The 24,609-nt window shown below is 39.7% G+C and overlaps 1 protein-coding gene across 8 annotated transcripts in view; it reads right to left on the bottom strand.

Moving 5' to 3' along the window:
• Positions 1–24,609, bottom strand: part of TMEM182 (transmembrane protein 182) — a 416,631-nt gene that overhangs the window by 350,020 nt on the left and 42,002 nt on the right. For 6 of the 8 annotated variants that reach the window (XR_012421977.1, XR_012421978.1, XM_005575169.4 and 3 more), the window contains exon 4: positions 2,911–3,048. The exons of the other annotated variants lie outside the window; for them this stretch is intronic. Coding sequence is in view for 4 of the 6 variants with exons in the window: in XM_005575169.4 (XP_005575226.1) it covers positions 2,911–3,048 (138 nt within the window). In the remaining 2 variants the exon portion in view is untranslated. The remainder of the gene's footprint in view (positions 1–2,910; positions 3,049–24,609) is intronic. 8 annotated transcript variants of the gene reach the window in all.

Raw genomic sequence — 24,609 nt, 5'->3', positions numbered from 1 at the left:
AACAGTGCCACAAAGGAAATTATAATAAAAGTCAAATGTAAAGTAAATATCCTCTGAATCATCCAGTTTCATGGCTTTGAAAATGGGCTCCCTCAACACCTTGGACACCTCAGAACTGCTCGGGGCTTTTGCATGAAGTGCTGAGCAAGGAAACACTTGGCCCTTTACCATAAGCAACACAAGGTTCAGTTTTTAAAAATCTGACATGTACAATTATTAAGTGTCAATTAAAAATAATAATAAAGGCAAAAAGAAAAAATCTACCAGTTACAGGTGTATGGATATATGAGTACATTAAATGCTTTATCCTCCTACACAGTTCTCAGCCAAACATAATTCTTCGCATATATTGCTTTCTTGCACAAATTGCAAAATGGAAAAAGACCAACAATTTTTTTCAAAGCTACTAAACACACAAACGCAAACACACACACACACACACACACACACACACACACACACACACAAATTGTCCAAAAACCGGGACCAAAACCAGGATCAAAGCAGTTCTGAGTTTAAAACAACCATGCTGCCCATAATACATTATCACTAAACTATGGTTATTACATGTTCCCTCTATTGAAAAAATGTGGTTACAAAAAAAAAAAAAAAAAGCAAGGAAAAAGAAGAAACAAATATTTACACATGTAAATAGAGCACTGTTATTTCTGGGAAGACCATAGAAAAATATGTACCCTCATTAGAACTTTGAAAAGGAAAAGGGTAAAGTGCAGTTTGGGTGAGAAAAACATATTTGGCCAAGAAGATGCTCAGTTTTAAGGGATATAAGGATATTGGATCTGGTCCTAGGAATTATGAATTCAAGCAGCAGGGATTATAATTTCTCAGATCTAAGTGAAAAAAGCCAGACACAAAAGTCCACATATTGTGTGATTTCATTCATAGGAAATATTCAGAATAGGCAAACTCATATGGATAGAAAGTAGATTAGAGGTTTCTTAGAGCTGGTCAGGAGAGAAGGAGAACAAAAAACAGGGTTTCTCTGTGGAGTAATAAAAATATTCTGAAATCAGATAGTGATGATTCTTGCACAACTCTGTGAACATCCTAAAACCCTACGCTGAATTATACACATCAAAATGGTAGGCTGTATGTTGATTACATCTCAATACAAAAGGCTTTTGTAATGAAGAGCTTTAATGGCTAAATCCAGTGAAAGAAAACAGTTGAAATAAAAGACAAAAGAATGGTTTAAACAGGGTTCTTCTTCTCAGAGTAAGATTTTTCTGAGCTCTTTAAACTGTTGGGGCTCAGGAAACAAAACCCCAAAATGAAGCCCCAGGAGCAGCCTCAGAAGCAAAAGTTTTCCTTTGACCTTCTCCTGCCCTCCTGCCTCCCAGCCCTGTTCTTTCCCGAGGCTGGCCTTAGAAACCATAAAGGTACCCCTCTCCACAAAGGTGAATCATAGAAACCAGAACTCCTTTCCCCAAAGCCAGCCATGAAACCTGAACATATGACTCTAACTCTCCCTCCACCTTTCTGGGTAAAAACTGGCCTCAAAGGAATGACCTGACCTACGTTGTTTGCCAATAGGTCATAAGATCCCAATTCCAGAGAGGGTCCTGCCCCACACCCGGAAGGCAGGCGTGCTGCTCAGAGGCCAAGAAGAAGCTAAACAGACAGGCCTCGCTGGGTTCCGCACTCGTCTATGACCATTAGATCCCACCCTTTTTGTCCAATCATTTCTACACAGCTGCCTATCCTTCGTGGAACATAAGCATAAAACTAGACAATTTGCCCATATCTTTTTAGGTCTTCAATCTCAAAGCTGCCGTGTATACATGTTAAATAAATATGTATGCCTTTTCTTCAATTAATCTGCCTTTTGCAAGTCGATTTTTCAGGGAAACTTCTGTTCCTCTTGGCCCCTATAAAACACAGGATCTAGATCTGATTATTCTTTTTATTCCCTCTGCAGAATTAAGCACCATCTCATACAGAAAGTATTGTTGTTACCTGAGCACTGATGAAGTGACACTGGGCAGCGTCACAAGCTATCTTTCCAAAGATTAGAAGGACAACAATCCTTTCCATTCTGTTCCTTTCCTTCAACTGTCACTATGGTGCCACCTCTTCAAATTACTTTTCTATTTGCAGTGCGATCATTTTAGCAGGAATCAAATAAGTTAGAAACCGGACTAAAATAAATGCAAGCTTCACACAGAAAATAACATATTCAGATAATTCACGTGAACCACAATTAATTAACTAATTGTTCTCAAACTCCTAACCTCAAGTGATGCACCCACCTCAGCCTCCCAAAGTATGGGGACTACAGGTGTGAGCCACCACACCTGGCATGAACAAACAATTAAGAAAATGAATGGTGATGATGTAGAAAAATATTTTCGTACCTATGATAAATCAAGAGTGTGTGTTTGTCATAAATATCATCACAGGGCTATCTTTGAAGAGCTCAGAAAATACCTGCCCATATCATAACCTGACATGTTACAGAGACATACGTTACAATCCCCATTTACAGACGGCAAATTAATAGGGTAAGAGGTTAACAGCCTCTTGCGCACCTTGGAGTGAGTCAGTGACAGAGTTTTCTCCTCTAAGCCTCAGTGTTCTCCTCTTTATAATAATGGGCTTACAGTGAGCAGAGACTATCATAATGGCTAAATGTGTCAGCATGTGGAAAATGGAAAGTCCCTGGAAAGTGTCTGACACATAGTGTTCAGGAAATATTGTATACATATATTATTAGTTTGTGTTCAAGAAGTATTGTATACAAATATTATTAGTTCGTGTTCAAGAAGTATTGTATACAAATATTATTGTGTTACTGTTACTAGAAGGCTGTTGCCTGAATATAGAAACGAAAAATTGAAAGACATGAAGAAAAACCATGGCTGAAAGTCATACCCACTTAACTGTACGTACCTGCAGCAATATAGGAGCCTCCCCCAGCTTTGTAGAGAAAGTGGCTGGCGAAGGGGGCCGCACAGATGATCAGAAAGCTTGCGATGACTACAGCAACTACCCCCAGGAGCATCAGGACTGCCCAAAAACCGCGGTAAACTGGAGCCCCCAGGAGGAAAAGAGAAAAGAAAGAAAAATACACTTAGATTATGGATACAGCAGATTGCCACACAATCAGTTGCTTTCGTCTTCATTTTTCTAATTTCAGCCATGGGCACTGCTAGATAGAATGCCAGGGATGGGTCTCAACAAACAGGAGATTTTATCAGATGACCTTGGAATCAGTGATGTCCGTGTTCGTGACTTTCAATCAACTCCTCTTGCTCAATGTTTGTACCACACACAAGCTTAATATACTGTGGGAGCTCTTTTTTTCCATCAAGATTTTCCACTTTAGAAGCAAGAAGACCTAAGGTTCTTGCTTCTAAAGAGTTCCCCCATTTAAGTGCCCACTCGGATAGCATAGAAGTGTTTCACACCGAAGGTCCAAACACATGTAAAGGCATTCACATTATTTACAAACACTGCCTCACATCTTCTGCTAAGATATATTTGCACCATGATTATCTCTGAGAGCTGATAACAGTCACCCCAAGCCCCTAACCACAACAAAAATATCTGCTTCTATTTAGATTGTTGGCTCTATAGGAAATAGTCTAAGGCAATAAAAAATGACAAGCAAAACCATAAAAGAAGTTTGTTTAGCTATGCTTTCCAAGCAAATCTGAGAATTTAAATCAGATTTATTTAAGGCCTACCTCTTTCTATTAATATTTTCACTTAGAAAGATTCAAAATGAGAGGTATAGAAGTCTATAGGCATCAAGGACAAGCAAGGCTAAGTTAATGGTACAGCTGGTGAAAAATAGATAGCAGGTTTGGTGACATACGGTAATCAAACAAAAAGGAATTCTACAATCATTTTTGAGTTGGATAATTACCAACCTTAACCAAATTCATCGTTTCCAAAAGGCTAACATGCTAAAATAAATTCTTGATGGTATAGATGGGGGAATGCTTAGTGAAACATATTAGTCAAGTTATATTTTAAGAAAATATAAAACTTGATAAGAAGGCAAAGAATGTTTTTCCTCAACACACCTTCCTAGCAAAGAAGAAATCTATCAACCAACTGGAGTCTTAGAGGAAAGAAGATGGGACGATGGAAATTTGAGAAGAGGAGTCACCTCGGTTAAATGGAAAAGGAAGGCTCAGATTTTTATATGAATAACCAAGTCCTGAAGACAGAAATACCTGATAGGTTTTCACTTCCCATACCAATGCTGGCCACTTGGCATGGTTTCCAGGGCTGCTGTGTCAGACAACATTCTGCAGTTGTATTCAGATTCAGCAGGGAACAGGGCAGTGAAGAGATACTAATGTCAACTTTGAGTATGGAAATCAAGAGTTGCAGAGTGTGGGCCAAATATTTGCTGTCCTTGTCCTTCCACAGTTTATTAGGCAATTGGTGAGTCTCACATTTTACATTTTCATTTACTTCATCTAGAAATAGGTTGAGGTTATCTTTCACAGGACAGCTTCCATGCCAAGTGCTAGGGGTATAATAACTACTAACAAGAAGCAGCTCAGAGAATAAGAAATTCATTCCACGGCTGCACTGATCACAACTAAAACTAGGTAAGTATGACAAGCAACCATATAAGGAGTGAAAGTAAATAATAGCAAGTGGGGTGAGAAGGAAAGTCAAGTCTTAACAAAAGATGAAGTTGCAAAGAGTTATCTGATTTTCTTCTTTTTTTTCCTCATGGATTTGGCCTGAAGGTAAGCCAACTGGAAACTGTGTAAAAGGTGTGAATAACAAAAATCTTTAGTTGAATTCATTTCCTAGAAATCTAGGAAAATAGGCCCCTGAAAGCCAGAGTAAATCTCCATGTTTATTTTTTCCTCTTTTTATTCCCTTAGTCCTGCCTCCAGATCAGCTTTAAATACAGGTCTGCACTGCTGCCCCAGTGGAGGTGTGGGCACTTAAGATCCCAAATGATGACCCAACCCTCTAGATAGAGGAACCACAAAAAGGAGCCCTCATTGTGCAAAGAGGAGGGAGGAATCATGGTTATGCTTTTTCCCTTTTCTCTTGCTGCTTGCTGTGTGTCACGGCTGCATGGAAATGTGCCACAGCACAGGAGGCCACAACTCAGAATTCAACCTTTCTGGCCAGAGAAACTGGGAAGCGGTCCGAGGACCCAGAGGGTGTAAACAAAATCTCACAGAGAAAAGAGCTAAAGAAAAGACTCTAAAATTCTATGTTTGAACCTACACAAGGACCAAGTGTACCCCCAAGTTGCACATGCACAGGAAATAGACCAAGAAGCATAGCAAAGTCTTTGAGAACCAAATTACAGTTTGAAGACCATCCAGGTTCCAGAGCAAGCCCTGAGTAGTGTGAGCCCCAGGGTGCAGGGCACCAAGAGCATCACATAGACTTTGAAAACTGAATTGACATTGAAACTGCCACCACAGAAGAAAGGGACAGATTGGGTTGGTTGATTGCCTGCTGAAAAAAAACAATAAATTTTTAAAAAATCAACATTATCCAGAGAATTTTAACAGTGAATTCTCCAGTGAATTTAACACATTGAATTTTGACAACATAAAATTGAAGGTGTCCAGGATATAACCTGAAATTACTTGACATACCAACAAATAATGAAAATCTGATCAATTATCAAAGAGACAGCCAACCCAAAGATGATTTAGATATACTTTCCAAATGTGATGAAACACAAATTTATAGATACAGGACACTCAGCAAACTCCAAAAGATAATAAACTCCCCCAATAAATTAGTCAAGACACATAGTAAAAAAATTACCAAAAGCCCGTAACAAAGAAAAAGTCTTGAAAGCAGCCAGAGGAAAAAATCATGACATAAAACATATGCCGAAACAATCCCAAGACTCTAACTTTCTCGTCAAGAATGACGGAGGCCAAAAGACAGTGGGAAAACATTTTTAAGGTGCTGAAAGAAAAGACCTTCAACTAAAATTCTGCACGTGGTGAAAATATCTTCTAGAAATAAGGGTAAAGTAAAGCCATTTGTGAAGAAGGAAAGCGTAGAATGTGTTACCAGCAGACCTGTTCTACAGGAAATGCTAAAGGAAGTTCTTTAGGCTGAAGAGAAATGACACCAGAGCGCACGTGACACTTTAGAAATGGAGGAAGAGCAGCAGAACTGGTTAATATCCATGTAAATAAAGTAGACTCTATTTCTTGTCTTAGTTCCTTTAAAAGATATTGGTTAGAATTTTAAAAATCAGATTAATACAGTAGAAAAACATAGGTGTTGGAATCAGAGGGACCTGAGTATTTACCACTTTCCTTCAAGGTAACTTTGGACCAGTTACTGAAGCTCCCAGAAGTCTCTTTTCCTGTAAAATAGGGATGTTTGCATCTATCCTTTAGAACTATTAGAAGAATGACTTACAAAGTATGTGAAGTCTGTGGCATATAATAAGAAACCAGTAAAAGGCGTTTCTTTTTTTTTTTTCTTTTTGAGACAGAGTCTTGCTTTGTCATACAGGCTCGAATGCAGTTGTGCAATCATAGCTCATTGCAGCTTCAAGCTCCTGGGTTCAAAGCATCCTCCTGCTTCCTCCACCCAAAGTGCAGGGATTACAGTCATGAGCCACCACGTGTGGTGGCTTTTACTGCTATTATTATCAAGATTGCATTATCACTGCACAGCAGGGGGTCTTGTGTTCAGCAATAGGAAAATGCATTCTTTCCCTTAGCTTGTATGGTTAGCCCTCTGTATCTGGGTTTTGCATCTGTGGATTCAACCAACCATCGATCAAAAATATTTAGGAAAAACACCACAAAAAATGTCAACACAACAATAAAAATCATACAAATGTTAACACAGTACAATATAACAACAATTTACTTAGTACATACATTGTAGTAGATATTAGAAGCAATTTAGAGATGATTTAAAGTATACAGGAGGATGTGCATAGGTTATATGCAAATACTATGCCATTTTATATCAGGGACTTGAGTGTTCACAGATTCTAATATCCTCAGGGGGATGGGTCCGGGAAACAATTATCCAAGGATGCTGTGGGACAACTGGATGGCTGTACACTGTTTCTGATGTGCCACTGAGGATGGAACATCTCTTTAAATGATAGCTTAGAGTGTAGTAGTCATGTTCGGGCAAAGTAAACTACTGATACAGAAAGTTCTACAAAGTTCTCATACCATCTCCCATGGGAACGTTTTCTGTCCATTTACCTCCTAAAAAGGCAGTAGTCATGTTCCATATCACATGACTCTACTCCTACAAACCTAAAACATCAGTAAATGGGAGCAGACACCTGACACAAAGCCAGGTGACCTCTGACCCATGCCTTCTGAAGAACAGTTTGAAAAGATGAGTTGGAATCATCCCTGTGATCCCCTAGGAACCAGAACACTGAGAAACCAAGGTGATGAGCAGCAGAGCAGAAGCTCACGGGAGGCACTGATAGCCCGGTCCAGGTCCAGATGAGCCAGGGAAGCCAAGGGCTCAGCGACCCTGAACCAGGTCGCACAGAGGGCAGAGGAAGCAGCCGGAGCCTCAAGGCAGCAGGCAGCAGAGGGGATGTAAGAAAAGGAGGAGACTCACGATGAGGGAGAGGAAGAAACAGAGAGTAAGACAGAAGTGGGGAACAATGCACCCCAGAGCTGCTGTCATTCCTGACCACTGCGAATCCCTGCCCTTTCAATTGCTCTAGCAAAGGAGCCCAGCTTTTGATTCTGAATCCCCCGCACAAGGCAGGAACCACAGATTGGCATTTAAAGGAAGGGAGGGCCTTGGCTGCCTGGAGAGCTTTGATCACATAGAAATAGCCTCCAAGTCAGATGCCTGAGTGCCGTCACCATGTGCTTTGTTTCCTGCCTATGCCTGTAACATTCGAAAGTGCATAACATCAAGCATATTACAAAATTTGTTGGAATTTCCTATTTTCTAGCTAATTATATTGCATAGTCTTCATAGGTACCACACTTCAATTGCAGAATTAAAATCCTCAGTCATAATAAAGAATTGTCTTGTAGAATTGCGTAGAGTTCATGCACTCTCTGAAGCAAAACTGAGCCAATCAGAGAATCTTCAACACAGAGTGAATTAAGTGCATGCATTTGGGAATTGAAACATGATATGGGAGCTCGTCTGCTTATTAGTTGTGTGACAATGATAGACTTTAGTTTTCTAATACAGAAAGCAGTATTCTTTTCGTAGGCTTATAGTGAGGATTCATTGATATAATATATGAAAAGTGGCTGTATGCAGTAAGCACTCAAGTATATTTGCTATGATTATTATTAATTATGACACCTTGTAATAAAATGGTCTTGTCAACAATGTGGCTGATACTAACAAATATCATCTAATCTCATGGATCCAGGGTGGAGATAGGCTTTAAGTTATCTATATATATATAAGAACATACACATATGCACACACACACACATATATTAACACTGAAAACTGAAAGACTGTCCTTAGAGGCTATAAATGTGGTGTGTGTGTGTGTGTGTGTGTGTATACACACATATATAATGATATATATTTTAGAGATATATATATAATTTTATATACCTATACAATTTTTGGAGGATATTTTTGTTTGGTTAGTGATTTATATCATTTCAATCTCTTAGATCTTGACTGTATCTCAGAGAAAACTGAGTTGGTTTTCTTGTTGTTTATTTGAGCTTGTAAAACTACACAGCCTTGTCTTTCAAGGTTTAGGACTGTGCCTAGTAGAAGCATCTCTAAAAATCCATTTGTCTCATTAAATACAGTTCAATGCTTAACCTACATAATATTGAACTTCTATTAGTGCCTATTAGAACACGAAGCAAGATTTACAATGGAAATGCATTTACATGTAATCTATACAATCACAATGTGGATAATTAAAGGAAAGCATGTGTGAATCTGTGAAAGGATTAAAGAATTAAAGACTGGTTTTAAAGAGAGTAAGTTCTGTTGATTTTTCAATCAATTGGTCAACTGGCCTATGAAGAGCTCCTTGGGCAGGTGCTGAACTGAGGATGGCGGCCAATCAGTCCAACAACAGATGTTGTATAAATAGTTCTGGGGAATTCAGTTTATTTTCCCAAACAGATTAAACTTTTACGGAATTACATTTTCTAGCAACTTATTTCATAACCTTATTCTAGTAGATCTAGACTGAAAATCATCGGCCAAAAGTGTACTGAAATATGATATCAACATATTCTGTGTAACTATATCATTTCATATTTTTCTAACATTTCCCTTTATACATAGTATTTTCTAGTAATTATTCGAGAAGTATTCTGTTGTTTATTTATAAATAAAACAGGCTGGGCACGGTGGCTCACACCTGTAATCCCAGCACTTTGGGAGGCCGAGGTGGGTGGATCATTTGAGGTCAGGAGTTCAACACATGATGAAACCCCATCTCTACAAAAAACACAAAAATTAGCCAGGCATGGTGGCATATGCCTGTAATCCCAGCTACTCGGGAGGCTGAGGCAGGAGAATAGCTTGAACCCAGGAGATGGAGTTTGCAGTGAGCCAAGATGGTGCTACTGCACTCCAGCCTAGGCAACAGAGCAAGATTTCATCTCAAAAAAAAAAAAAAAAAAAAAAAATTCAATAAATAAATTAATAAAATAAAACAGTCATTGAATCATTAGAGATTGTCTAGTTTGTTAAACAGAGCATATAGGGAATGCAAATCTATGTTCCTGATGTCTCAATTTTATCCATAAAAATATATAATAGAAACAGTATTAACTGCATACAAATTCAAATTTCAGATTCAAGCATAGGTCAAAGGAACTCATGTCTTGCGTATACCTGAAAGGTCAAATTCAAAGTGATGTGAGTAGGCAGTATAGGGAAACGTCTGTTAAAAATCCTTCAGGAAGGAAATTTAAAAATAACCGAAAACTACAGGACCATGAAGGCTATGAAGTAAAGTTGACTATTAATGATGCACACTAACGTGGGTGTGTCTGTATGAATGTGCTTACGCAGTATCTACGTGCCTTTTTGTGCATGTGTGAAGATTACCACAGGCAAGAAGCTAGTGGCAGAATGGGAATCTGTTCTGAATTCAATGGAAAAAGTTAGGAAAGTAAAGCCCCATAGTATTTCTTTTTCCAGAGAAAAAGAGTAAAATATGCACTAAAACCTCATTAATTTAGATGACAGGCAAAAGCAGCCTGACGTTTTAACTGTGACTGATTTTAGAATAAGTTCCATTCCAAGCCATCCACATCCATCCAACAACTCAAACTGGTGTCTCATCAGGGGCCTCTAAGAGGGGCCTTGCCAGGCTTGCTTAGCAAATGGGCACAGTGCTGGCAACCAGAAGCCACTTTATTTAGCAAACATATGCTGAGGGCTTTCTACGTGCAAGGCACCAAAAACTGCCAGAGTCAGACATAATCCTTGCCCTCGCAAGTTCTCTTCCCCAGAAGGAAAAGCATATTTGCTTTTCTTAACGCTGGGTACTAAACGTACCTAGTAGAGGTATGCTTGAATATGACGGTGTTGAATGGCATGGAAAGGCCATGATTTCAGGGCTGAGTAGCAGTGAGAAAGGGCATATGGTGCTGGATCTCAGCGTTTGCCTACAATTCATGGGGCAGAAGGCAGGAGCCAGGCCATGCCAATCAAAGAGGGAAAGAGTTCCATGGAACGTGGGGTAGGAAGCTGCTCCCTGCGGCTGCCACCAGGTGGACAAGGGGAAGAGAAAATGGGGAACCTGGAAAAGTGGTTGAGGCTTTGTTTTCCCTTCCAAGGAGCCGGTGCCCGAGCACATGGGTGTCAGGGGGTGCTCAAGACCATTAATCAGAGATACCAATCCAACTGGTATCAGAGTATCCCTGTTGCAAGTATACAGAGAATGAACTGCCAGGAAGAAGAATAGAACAAGGAAAAGGTAATTCCTAATTAAGGTGGCTATTGTAGCAAACCCAAGTGGGAGCTCATAAAAGACTGACCCAGAGCTGAGCAGCTGGGATGGAGATGACTTAAGCTTTGCTGTTACTGTTGTTACAGGTGGTGAGGAAACCAGGAAGAATCAAGAGTGTCTCTACGGGTTTTCATTTGCAAGCAAAACCAGTTTGTTCTGTTAAGACATTTAAACATTTCCTCTCGATTTTGCATAATATAATTTGCAGAACAAACCTTCTTTCATAGAGGGTATAGAGAGAAAAGTCAACCCAAATGATCACAATTCCAAATCTGTAGTGTTTTGATAAGTGATTTTGTTGTACATACAAAACTGTAAATATTTTATTTGCAGCTTAAAGATAAACTTAAGTGTTACTCATTTTTCAAAACTTGCTATATTGCCTCAGACACCCACAAAGCTAGTTCATAAAGCTAATCCTGTGTTTCGACACATCCTCAAGCACACGCAGTGTGAAGTGCTATAAAATGTTCCAAATGAAGCCAAAACAAAACACGCCACTCCCCCCCACCTCCCTCGCAGCAAATGAGGGCCGCCAGCATATGTCGCCTCGCTTTAGGCAATGTGCTTCTGTTGTGCAGGCCAGCAAGCCTGGCCTTCATCTCCATACACTGCTTGTCTTGGCAGTGTCGGGCAGGTCTAAAAATACAGTAGTGCCTGCACCAAAGCAGAAGGACAGGCTGTACAGTATCTCTGCATCTGAACCCCACAATCGTGAACATGCCAAGCAAAGTCCAGTGCTCAGCGTGGCCCATTGATTTGTTTTCTGGACGCTAAGAACTCTGAGATCAGATGGAGTTTATTAACCTCCCACCCTTAAACATTGCCCGATTCAGGAGATGCTTCAGGGAGGAAGCACACTGGGCACAAGGGGGAGGGATTCCACCTTCCACTCTGGCAGTGACCTTGGGAAAGTCCTTGAAGCAGGAGAAGCTTGGGTTTCTTCACACAGGGTTGAGAGCACGTCCATGTTCATTATCTCACTTGCTCCTTCTAAGGAGCCTGGGGGTTAGGAGGGAGGCTTCCTGGGTGCTGGGAAGGGTGGTTTTGCAGTATTAGTGGTCCTATGGGTGATGGCTGCAGTAACAGGAGTAATAGTCCAATGCAACTTGGAAACAGCCGCCACCAGCATCCTCAAAGTCACAGAGCTGAGGGGACTGAGGTCCTGCGTACAAAGCCACTCAGTGCCCACCCCAGGGGACCAGGTGAGCACACAGGGCCTAATCTCCAGCTCCAAGGTCCTCGCCTGCCCGCATCTCCCTCAGTAGGGAAGGGAGGCAGGTCAGTGGCCCCCATCGCTGCCACATATCAGAACCACTTGGAGAACCAAAACATAACACCCATGTTAAGATTCCAAACCAGACCAGCTGAATGGGGATCCCTAAGGGTAGGCACAGGCATCAGTCTTTTCAAAAGCCGAATAAAGCTGGGTGCCGTGGCACACTGTGTAATCCCTGTTACACAGGAGGATCACTTGAGCCCAGGAGTTCAAATCCAGCCTGGGCAACATAACGAGACATCCTCCACCGCCACCCTTGTCTCTCAAAAATAAACAAATGTTTTTTATAATAAATTTTAAAAAATAAAGCCCACTGGGACACTGTGATTCGCAGCCAGATTACGAAAGGTAAGACTCCTGGTCCCGCTGAGCGGCTACTTTTAACGAGCAGGTTCTGCAAGTCAGGCAATGGCTTAGCCCTCACACGCGTTCTTTCTTCTGTCTTCCCAGCAGTCTCTATGTTGCATTTTACAGATGAGGCTCAGAGAGGTCAAGGCACATTCCAGAAATTAAACAGCCAGTAAAGGGTAGGGTCAAGATTGTAATTCACAGCTGTCTGGAGAGTCCGCTATCACTAGTCTTAGGTTTGCTGTGTTTTTCCAAGTCGGTTGGCACGGGTCCCTCTGTACCTACTAGGTTCAAATCTTCCCATTCTGGCTTCTCCTACTATATCTGCCAGAAATTTTGAAAAAATGCTGAAGTCCTCTAAAGGAAAAGTTATTACCATCCCTCAAGGCTCTTCTTTGCAATCCCATTTCCTCTAACTAGAATAAATAGCCTTCCTACTTACCATGAACTTCATGTGCTCACTCACTCAAATTCATATGTTGAACGCCTAACCCCCAAAGTGTGAGAGAATTTGAAGATGGAGACTTGAGGAAGTACATAAATTTAGATGAGGTCATGACAGAAGGGTCCCCATGATGGGACTAGTGACTTTATGAGAAGAAGAGGAGAGAGTTCATTGTCTTTCTGCCAGCAAGAGTACAAAATACAAAGCTATCTGCAACCCTGAAGAGAGCCCTCTTCAAACCCAGCCACGCTGGCACCCTGATCTTGGACTTCACGCTTTCAGAGTGATGAGAAACAAATGTCTTGTTTAAGCCACCAGACTGTGGTATTTTGTTACAGCAGTCCAAGTTCATGAAAACACTTCTTCCCCTTCATCTGAGAAAGCATTCTCCCCTCCTTAAAGGGACATCACAGAGAGAGTTACCTCCTTACCTCCACTAAAGAATCAGTCAGAATAGAGGTACATTCAAGATTTGGAATACCCTTTACCAAGTGTGCAATCTTGGCCAAATTACTTGGCTTCTCCATGCCTCAGTTTCCTTCCCTAAAATGTGATGATAATACCTATTTTATAATTAGGATGATTGGGATGAAGGTCCGTGGTAACGGAATGCCAGTCACTGGACTGAGCACTGACTGCCATTCCCTGTACAATCCCCTTCCCCTTCCTGATTGTGAGTGTCTGGGACTCAGTCTTGCTCATCTCTCCAAACCCGGTGGAAGCTTTATGGCTTGCATGTAATAGGTGCTCAATAAAATATCAGTAAGTAAAGAATCAATAATTTATCACTCAATACCCCCTGTAATCCCAAGGTTAATGAGATATTCAAAGGCCATGGAACAGAGTGAAGCAAACTCATTCAAAATGGAAATGAATTCAGGATCTTGACCTCATTGTCACAATGACTGGGGAGTCTTTATCATGTAAATCCCTATGAAAGAGAAGCAGGCCTTGGAAAAAGAAGAGCTGAGGCATCAAGGGATTGAACATTAACACCTGAGTACTAAGTACCAGCGCTGAGGCTGGGCAGGCAAGGTGGCTCACGCCTGTAATGCCAACACTGTGGGAGGCCAAGGTGGGTGGATCACGAGGTCAGGAGTTCAAGACCAGCCTGATCAAGATGGTGAAACCTCGTCTCTACTAAAAATACAAAACTTAGCCTGGCGCGGTGGCAAGCACCTGTAATCGCAGGTACTCAGGAGGCTGAGGCAGGAGAATCGCTTGAACCTGGGTGGCAGAGGTTACTGTGAGCCGAGATCCCACCACTGCACTCCAGCCTGGGTGACAGAGTAAAACTCTGTCTCAAAACACACACACACACACACACACACACAAAACAGAGAGAACAGAGAGCTGAGTGTTATGTAATCTTCCTCTCTATGCGCCTGAATTCCAGTGCTTCAAATGAATCAAGAACATCAGGGACCTCTGTAAATGCTCCTGCCTAACTCTAAAACTGCCAGAAAAGACAAATTTCCTCAGTCACTGATTTCCTTAAAAAAAAAAAAAAAATTTTTTTTTGATCTATACCTGAAAAGACCTGTGATCTTTTACACTAAGCCATGATAGGAACATTTTAAGACCACTTTATTCTTATACTTTTTTAAACACTGAATTGGAATCTGCTGGCTTTGGCTTTTGTACAGACAGTAGAAAATAATTATAGCAAAGGCTTATTTACTTAGTTGTAAGTATTCTAGGACCCCTGAGTCTTCATTTTCATAATTTTTAGATGATTTGCCTCATAAACATCTAACATCCAAGAAATCGCATTTCCCCAGGGAAACTTACAGTCTTTTATTATATTGTTATTATACATCTTGGAATCTTTCTCTTAGGTATATGAATTAAAAGCAGTTTCTACGATTTCTGTATCAGAAAAGTTAGTTCAGAAATTTCCTAGTACTAAAATGATTTGATATTTTCCCCTCTATTTGTATTATAAGACACCCAACAAAAGGAGTGCTTAACAACTGAATTGAGTTCTACACTCTCATGTATATGCTTGAGCACTGATTGAAAATCTACCTTGTATCAGCTACTGTGCTAGGCTAGGTGAGCATTTATTGGTGATATACTATGAAAAAGTACAATATGTACCACCAAGCAGTCTAAGAGGAAAGAAATATACAATTAGATGGCTATTGGCTATGCCAAGTGCAAGGAAAGAGTATGGATGGTTTATTATGCAAGAATAGAGAAAGGGTGCTTGTTGCAATCTTAGTATATTGCATAAAGGCTCTTTGGGGGAGGTGATTCTTAAAGGGGAGAGTGGGAATGGCCTGAAAATAGAAGCAGCAGAGCAGGCAGCAAGAAGAAAGGGGACTGAGGGGGAGTGGGGAGTGGTGCTTGGAGGAGCTCAGCTTGCAGGTGCAGAACAGTGAAAAGCTTTGGCTTCAGGGAAGTAGCTGGAGGGAGAAAGTAAGGAACACATCATAATGGTCCTTTCATGAAGTGCTCATTTTTCAGTGGAACATTTTGGCCCAAGTTGCATGAACTTTTCATACAAATGATATTGTCAGAGGTGTTGGAACCAGACCAACTCCATCTTGAGCTGGGTGAGATGAGGCTGAAACCTACTGGGCTGCATTCCTAGATGCTTAAGGCATTCTAAGTCACAGGATGAGATAGAAGGTCAGCACAAAATACAAGCCATAAAGACCTTGCTGGTAAAACAGGTTGCAGTAAAGAAGCTGGCTAAAACCCACCAAAACCAAGTTGGCAATGACAGTAACTTCTGGTTGTCCTCACTGCTACACTCCCACCAGTGCCATGACGGTTTACAAATGCCATGGCAACGTCAGGAAGTTACTGGTCTAAAAAGGGGAGGCATGAATAATCCATCCTTTGTTTAGCATATAAACAAGAAATAACCACAAAAATGGACAACCAGCAGCCCTAGGGGCTGCTCTGTCTATGGAGTAGCCATTCTTTTATTCCTCAACTTTCCTAATAAACTTGCTTTCACTTTACTCTATGGACTTTCTTGCACAAGATCCAAGTACCCTCTCTTAGGGTCTGGATCTGGATGCCTTTCCTATAACAATATTTTTAAAAATCACTGATTAACTTAACATTGGCTGTTTGTCCATATGGAGCTTCCATCCATCAATATCAAAACCAATAATAAAATACTTGCAGTCTGGTTTTGCATGGGAGTGTTTTCAGTAAGAAAACTAGACCACAGACAGGTAGAAAAGCACATACTTTCATTTCTTTCTTATAGAGCCTTATATTTTCCTGATGCTTTTTTCTTAAGTGGTAAAATACTGTGAGACAAAGGCATGGAAAACTCTGACAATACTTTCTATAAACTAGTCTACCCAGTGGGGAAATTGACATGATCAAGGGACCTTACAGAGAAATTTGAATAAAAAGGAAGAGGTACGACTAATATCCAGAGTCTACAAAGAACTCAAACAAATTCACAAGAAAAAAACAACCCCATCAAAAAGTGGGCAAAGGATATGAACAGACACTTCTCAAAAGAAGACATTTATGCAGACAACAGACACGTGAAAAAATGCTCATCATCACTGGCCATCAGAGAAATGCAAATCAAAACCACAATGAGATACCATCTCATACCACTTAGAATGGCAATCATTAAAAAGTCAGGAAACAACAGGTGCTGGAGAGGATGTGGAGAAATAGGAACACTTTTACACTGTTGGTGGAACTGTAAATTAGTTCAACCATTGTGGAAGACAGTGTGGTGATTCCTCAAGGATCTTGAACTAGAAATACCATTTGACCCAGCCATCCCATTACTGGGTATATACCCAAAGGATTATAAATCATGCTGCTATAAAGACACATGCACACGTATGTTTATTGCGGCATTATTCACAATAGCAAAGACTTGGAACCAATCCAAATGTCCATCAATGATAGACTGGATTAAGAAAATGTGGCACATATACACCATGGAATACTATGCAGCCATAAAAAAGGATGAGTTCATGTCCTTTGTAGGGACATGGATGAAGCTGGAAACCATCATTCTCAGCAAACTATCGCAAGGACAGAAAACCAAACGCTGCATTTTCTCACTCATAGGTGGGAACTGAACAATGAGAACACTTGGACACAAGAAGGGGAATATCACACACTGGGACCTGTTGTGGGGTGGGGAGAGGGGGGAGGGATAGCATTAGGAGATATACCTAATGTAAATGACAAGTTAATGGGTGCAGCACACCAACATGGCACATGTATATATATGTAACAAACATACATGTTGTGCACATGTACCCTAGAACCTAAAGTATAATAAAAAAAAAAAAGAGAGGTACAAAAAGTTTCTAAGAAGAAAACAAAGATACAGAGAGTAGCTATCAGCTGATGGGTTGAGAGGGTTGTGCCTGCAAGCAGTGGCCTGTGCCTGCCAGCAGATGCCTTGGAAAAATACTTGGCCAGTTTAGAATCAGGTCCTGCGTAGTTTGGGATGTGAACCACATACGCACAGCCAGGGTAAGATCAGTGTCTCGTTGGAACAGACAAGATAGCTGAGACATAGCTAACATCTCTGGCAGGGCAGGCATACCTCCTTATCCTGGAACAAATGTGTGCAGTTTATTTATTCACAGGCTGAGAGTCGCATTTTCTTTACTTATCAAGAAACATGATCACTGGTATTTTTTGGTTTGTTTTTTTAGAGACAGCTTCTCACTATGTTGCTTAGGTTAGAGTGCAGGGCTGGACACAGGCATGATCATAGCTCACTATAGCCTCAACTCCTATGCTCAAGAGATCCTCCCTCTTCAGCCTCCTGAGTTGCTGGAACTAAAAGAGTACACCACTGCACCCAACAGATCGTTGGTGTTTAATGTCAGCATTCACTGAGGGCAGTACCTCCCTGGGCATCTTTTACGGACTTGGCTCTTCTAGGGATGGAGCTAAAGGAATGTTGTGGAAATGTCTGCTGGTAGTTTTGAGTTGTCCTCACTGACCTGACAACTATTTGGTGTGTCTTCTTTAGAAGCAAGTCACTTAACTAGCCCTTTTAGTTTTCCGTTTGCTTAGTTTTCTGTCCATGAAAAAGAGAATCAACAGCATCAGAAGTCACTTCTGATTCTTCTGCTTAGAGTCCCAGCATGTAGATTGTCAATATTTCTTTTTGATAATGAACTGCATACATTGAACTTTCAAGTTTCTATTTGAAAAAACCAGCCATCTAAAATTGCCCATTTTACGCAGGAAATCATTGCAAAAATCAAACATAGTGTTCCCATAGCTACTCTGTACACGGCTTAGGAGGGGGTTACATTTTCCTTATTTATTTGCAGTGATAGGATATATCTTTGGAAGACTTCCTCTCTAGCTACTCAACATAGCAAGCTGTTACAGCAAATACCCTCCATAGTGCATAACAACAGCTGTTGCTCTGGAAACAAGTTAACACTTTGCTTTCCATAAGACATTTCACTTTCCTTAACAATATTAAATCTATCGTTTATTGGCGTAAATAACAGCCTTGGCCTTGGCTATGTACAGACTTGAAGCCACGAATTTGGGTAGTAGGAAAAGCACCTGATAAAAATCAGTTATATTTAAAAATATTTACGTTTAAAGGTCGCTGTAATTTTATCTCCATGTCCCGAAACGTGTTTCTCAATAGAAAATAAAAGATTATATTGATGTGCTATACTGAAGCTAAAAAGTAAAATAATACAACTTACCAAATCTTCCCTGATTAACAAATCGATCTTGTTTTAAAGTGACTATTGCTCATGAGGAACACAAAACATAAATATTTTTTAAATGTTACTAGAGTTGATTATAAAGAAAGTTATGGAAATGGAGGCAGCTCGCCAATCTTTGGGGGAGAGACCTAACTTCTTTGTTTCCTTGGCTTCAGATGAAATCCTTGGCTTTCAAGCGAGTCTTAGTGTACTATGAGGTCATGTATTAAGATCCAAGGGGGCAATATATCAAAAGTAAAGTATGATTTCATATAATATGAGCCCCACATATGTTTCCATCATTCCATTTAATTTGAAACAAAAACGAAATAGTAATTTATTGTGATATTAATACTTTTTATAAAATAGCCAATAAAAATTACTTTTCTATTTTATACATGATCAATATGTTAGTAGTTTTATTTTTATTATTATTATCTTTTTGTTCTATGGAGTTTTACTCTTGTCGCCCAGGCTGGAGTGCAATGGCGCTATCTCGGCTCACTGTAACCTCTGCCTCCCAGGTTCAAGCGATTCTCCTGCCTCTCAGGTGATTCTCCTGTCTCAGCCTATCCTGTGGCTCAGATTATATGCACCGGCCACTATGCCTGCCTAATTTTTGTGTTGTTAGTAGAGATGGGGTTTCACCACGTTGGCCATGCTGGTCTCAAACTCCCGACATCAGGTGATCCACCTGCCTTGGCCTCCCAAAGTGTTGGGATTACAGGTGTGAGCCACCACGCCCGGCCAATATGTTAGTAGGTTTCAATAACTAGACAGAAGAAACAAGAAATAAATAAATAGCTTTGATGAAATTACTATGGTGCCTTTGAGCAGTTTATGGCTGTAATTGTTGATAATTTCACTGGGTCAAATTCCTCATCCCAGCACTGGAGTTCAAGCAGTACTAACGTTTACTTTTTATGAATGATATAAAATGTGATGGTGAGCTTGATAAGTAAAAATCCTATGAAGCAAAACTTTAGGTCAAATGTTTTTCTACATTGCTCTGGACAACCTACTAAATCCAAGGATCAGATTTCAGTTGCACGTTCCTCTACTTCTCAGCAGTATTGGGTCCATCTCATCATTCCCTGTCCTGAGAACACATTCATCATGATTCCTGCCTCCCAAGCTGCCCATCCTTAGTCTCCTTTGCTGGTCCTGACTCTTATTCCTGACCTCGTAACAATGGAGCATCCTAGGGCTCAGCCCTTAGACTGATCCCCCTTCTCTCTGCACTCACTCTCAGGTGGTTTAGTCTTATCCCATAGCTTTATAACCTCCATGCCATGACCCTTAAATGCACAGTTCCTGCCCAGATCTCCAGCTTTAACTCCAGACTCTGCAAAACGAAAGCCTACAAAACTCCACTACGTATCTTACATGCAACATGTTCAAAAACTGCAAATCATCCTCTTAAAAATCAGCTCAACCCCAGTCTTTCTTCCCATCTCTACTAATAGCAACTCCATTCCTCCAGCTGCTAAGGACAAAAAAAAGTCATTAATGACTGCTCTTTCCCTACACCCCATACCCAGCCTATCAGTTAATCCAGTCAGCTGTTCCTTCAGAAAACAACCAGATCAAGTTAACTTCTGCTTCCAGAAAGATGAAGTAGACACACTTGTCCCTATTCCTTCTGGTAAGTACAACTAATAACTCTGGACATTGTCTATAAAACAAGCATCAGAAGTCTCTAGAAGGAGAACAGCAGAAGACAGGCCAGCAAGGGACTTTGGGACCCTAGGAATAGCACCGTGCCTGGTGAATTTCCTGGGTTTTCTTATTGCGCATGTATTCTAGACTTAGTGATGGAAAAGCCAGCAAGCCAGAATCAACAATGGACACAGATTAAAAACCAAACAAAATGTCCATCCAAAGGACCAGGTAAAGGATAGCATGCCAAGGCAAAAAAAAACTTTTAGAAAATAACCCCTCTACTTTGCCCACACACTACAAAATACTGCAGTCCCACCGCCACAAGCAAAAACTGAGAGTGTACACTCTCTCCTCCACAGTTTGCAACAAGGTGTCTCAACCACATCCCCTTCAACCCCACAAGTCCAGGTAATATCAGAGAAAGCTGAATAAGGAGCCTGGACTTTCATCCCTGCAGGATGGCAATGAGGCCACCCTCCACAGTGATAGTAGAGACCATATAGGGTGCTAAGACTTCTACTCCTAAGAGGTAGAAATGAGGTAGCCCCTCCTAACCACAGTGGTATCACAGGAGGCCTAGTGGAGGGTCAGAACCCTCACCACCCCCACTCCATAATGCCCTCCACCACCTTTGTCAGTGGAAGCTATGGTTAGAGCTGTAATGAGGTCTTGCCCATCTAGTGTGGTATCAGAGGAAGCATCATGGGAGGCCAGAACCCTCACTAGCACTCATCAGCAACAGGGAGCCTCAGAGGCTTAGGGGGTGCCTGGAATTAATGAGGCAATGCCTACTCCTCCTTCACTGGAGTGGTATCAAAGGAAGCCAACTAAAACAAAAGATTTAAATAAGATCCATAGTCTTATAATATAATATTCAGAAAGTTCAGGCTTCAATAAAAAATCATTAGTAATACCAAGAACCGGGAAACTCAACACTTCAGTGAAAAAGAAAAATCATTAGACACTAATGCTGAGATGTCAGAGATGATGAAATTATCTGATGAAGATTTTAAAACAGCCATGATACAAGAAAGGAAGGAAGGAAGGAAGGAAGGAAGGAAGGAAGGAAGGAAGGAAGGAAGGAAGGAAGGAAGGAAGGAAGGAAGGAAGGAAGGAAGGAAGGAGAGAGAGAGAGAGAGAGAGAGAGAGAGAGAGAGAGAGAGAGAAAGAAAGAAAGAAAGAAAGAAAGAAAGAAAGAAAGAAAGAAAGAAAGAAAGAAAGAAAGAAAGAAAGAAAGAAAGAAAGAAAGAAAAGGCTTCAATGGCAAATGTGAAAATGCTTGAACCAATTTTTTCCCCCCTGAGACAGAGTTTCACTCTTATTGCCCAGGCTGGAGTGCAATGGCACGATCTCGGCTCACTGCAGCCTCCTGGATTCAGGTGATTCTCCTGCTTCAGCCTCCCGAGTAGCTGGGATTACAGTCCCCCGCCACCACGACACCCAGCTAATTTTTTTGTATTTTTAGTAGAGACAGGGTTTCATCATGCTGGCCAGGCTGGTCTCGAATCCACTTGCCTCGGCCTCCCAAAGTGCTGGGATTACAGGCATAAGTCACCACACCTGGCCTTGAACCACATTAAAAAAAAAAATAGAAAGTATGAAGAACCAAATGGAAATTTTAGAATTAGAAGACATAATTACTAAAATGAAAACCTTAACATATGTGTTTTATAACAGAATGAAGAGGACAGAGAAAACAGTAAGTTAACTTCAAGATTGAGTAATGAGAATTATCCAATCTAAAAAGCAAACAGAAAATAGACTTAAAAAATGAACAAGAACTGACAGATCTCTAGAATTATAACAAAAGGTCTAGCATTCATTTCTCTTAAATCTCAGAAAAGCAGAAGAAATAGGACAGGGCTGAAAAAGTATTCAAGGAAATAATGACTGAAAATTTCCAAAGTCATCAAAAGACATAAATCTAAAGTTTTGAGGAGCTAAGCAAAGTCCAAACAGGATAAACACAAATAAATACACACCAAAACATGTGATAATTAAACTTCTCAAAACCCAGGCAAAGAAAACTCCTGAAAGCAGGGATGGAGGAACAACATCTTATATAGAAGAAAAAAACACTTGAATGACAGTGGATATTTTATCAGAAACCAGGAAGGTCAGGAAAAAGTGGCATAACATTTTTCAAGCACTAAAAGAAAAAAAAAATTGCTAACCTCAAACTTTAGAACTAGCAAAAAATATAATTCAGGAATGAAAGGGAAATCAAGACATCCTTAGATGAATGAAAACTAAGATTTGTCACCAACAGAATTACTAAGAAGATAAAAGGAGTTTTCTAAACAAAAGCTAAATAATAGAAAAACACCAGAAAGGAGGCAAAAACAATGGAAAGAGTAAAAATACGGGTAAATATAATATATATTCCTCCTCCTCTTCAGTTTTCTAAAGGATGTTTGATGATTGAAGCAAAAAGAGTAAGATGTTGCATGCAGTTCTCAACATATATGGAAGAAATATGTGAGAATTATAATTGCTAGAAGGTAAAGGAACATAAAGAAGGTAAAGTTTTGCACTTTACTTGCATTGGTAAATGTCAACATCGATAGACCATAATAACATATATTTATGATGTAATAGCTGAACCGATGATTACAGAAGTTATACAAAGAGATACACTCAAGACCACTATAGATAAAACAAAATAGAATTCTAAAAATATTTCAAGTAACCCCTAGGAAGACAGGAAAAGAAGGCAGAGAAATACAGAAGACAAAAATCAATATGATAGAATTAAGCCATAACATATCAATAATAATGTTAAATATAAATGGTCTAAATACATCAACTAAAGGCACAGCTTCCCAGACCAGATTTTTTAAAAAAATCACCCAACTATACATTGTCTATAAGACACTCACTTCAAATTTGGTAATATAGATAAGTTGAAGGTAAAGAATGAAAAAGTGTTATATCATTCATATATTAATTAAAATAATGTAGGAGTCACTATATTAATATAAGATCAAGTAGACTTCACCACAATGAAAACTACTAAAAGCATCACATATTGATAAAAAGCTCAATCTACTTAGAAGACATAGAAGACATAGCAATCCTAAATATGTATGTATAAAAAAGAACAGAGCTACAAAATATGTGAAGCAAAAACTGATGGAACTGAAAAGGGAAATAGACAAATCCACAATTTTAGTTGGAGACTTTGACATCTCTCTCTTACTAGTTGATAGAACAACTACACAGAAAATTAGAAAATATATAGAAAAATTAGACAACATCATCAACCAACAGGATCTAACTAATGGACATTTATAGAACACAATAAAACTACAGAACATGCATTCTTTTCAAGTACCAAGGAACATATGCCAATACTGATCGTATCCCAAGCTGTAAAACAAATCTCAACCATTTTAAAAGAATTGAAATTGCGTGGATTGTGTTCTTTGCCCACAATTGAATGAACTAGAAATCAATGACAGAAACATAGTACTGGAAGTCATGGTCTGTGCAATAAGGCAAAAAAAAAAAAAAAAAAAAGGAAATAAAAGACATTTAACCAAGAAAGAAATAAAATTGTCCCTATTTGCAAATGACTTGATTATCTACGTAGGAAATATCCAAAAATCTCCAGAAATTTCCTAGAACTAATAAGTAAATTCAGCATATTTGCAGGAAAGCAAGCTAAACATTTAAAAATCTATCACAGTAGAAAAACAAAGACAGAAGGCTGACACAATCCAACTTCAATACTTACTATCAAGCTAGAATAACAAAGGAATTGTAGTATTGGTAAAACAATAAATAGATCAATGGAACAGAAAAGAGAGCCCAGAAAGAGACCTACACAAGTATAATCAACTAATCTGACAAAGAGGCAAAGGGAATTCAATGGAGAAAGTAGTTTTTTCCATAAATGGTGCTGAAACAATTGAAAATTTATATGCAAAATAATGAACCTAGACACAGCTCTTATACCTTTCACAAAATTTGACTCAAGTCATAGATCTAAATGTAAAATGCTAAATCATAAAACTCCTTGAAAATAAGGGAAACTCTAAGGACTCTTGGTTGGATAATGATTTTTTTAGATGCAATACAAAAAGCATCACCCAAGAAAAAAAAAAAAAGACAAATTGAACTTTATCAAAATTTAAAATTTCTGCTCTGTGAAAGACACTGTTAAGAAAATGAAAAGAAAAGCCACAAACTGGGAGAATTTTTTTTTTTTTTTTTTTTTTTTTTTTTTTTTTTTTTTTGTAAAACATGTATCCAATAAAGGACTGGT

This window comes from Macaca fascicularis, chromosome 13, assembly GCF_037993035.2.
Source record: "Macaca fascicularis isolate 582-1 chromosome 13, T2T-MFA8v1.1".
In the NCBI taxonomy this organism is placed as follows: domain Eukaryota; kingdom Metazoa; phylum Chordata; class Mammalia; order Primates; family Cercopithecidae; genus Macaca; species Macaca fascicularis.
The sequence above is the reverse complement of the archived record's forward strand: the minus strand, read 5'-3'. Positions and strand labels throughout refer to the sequence as shown.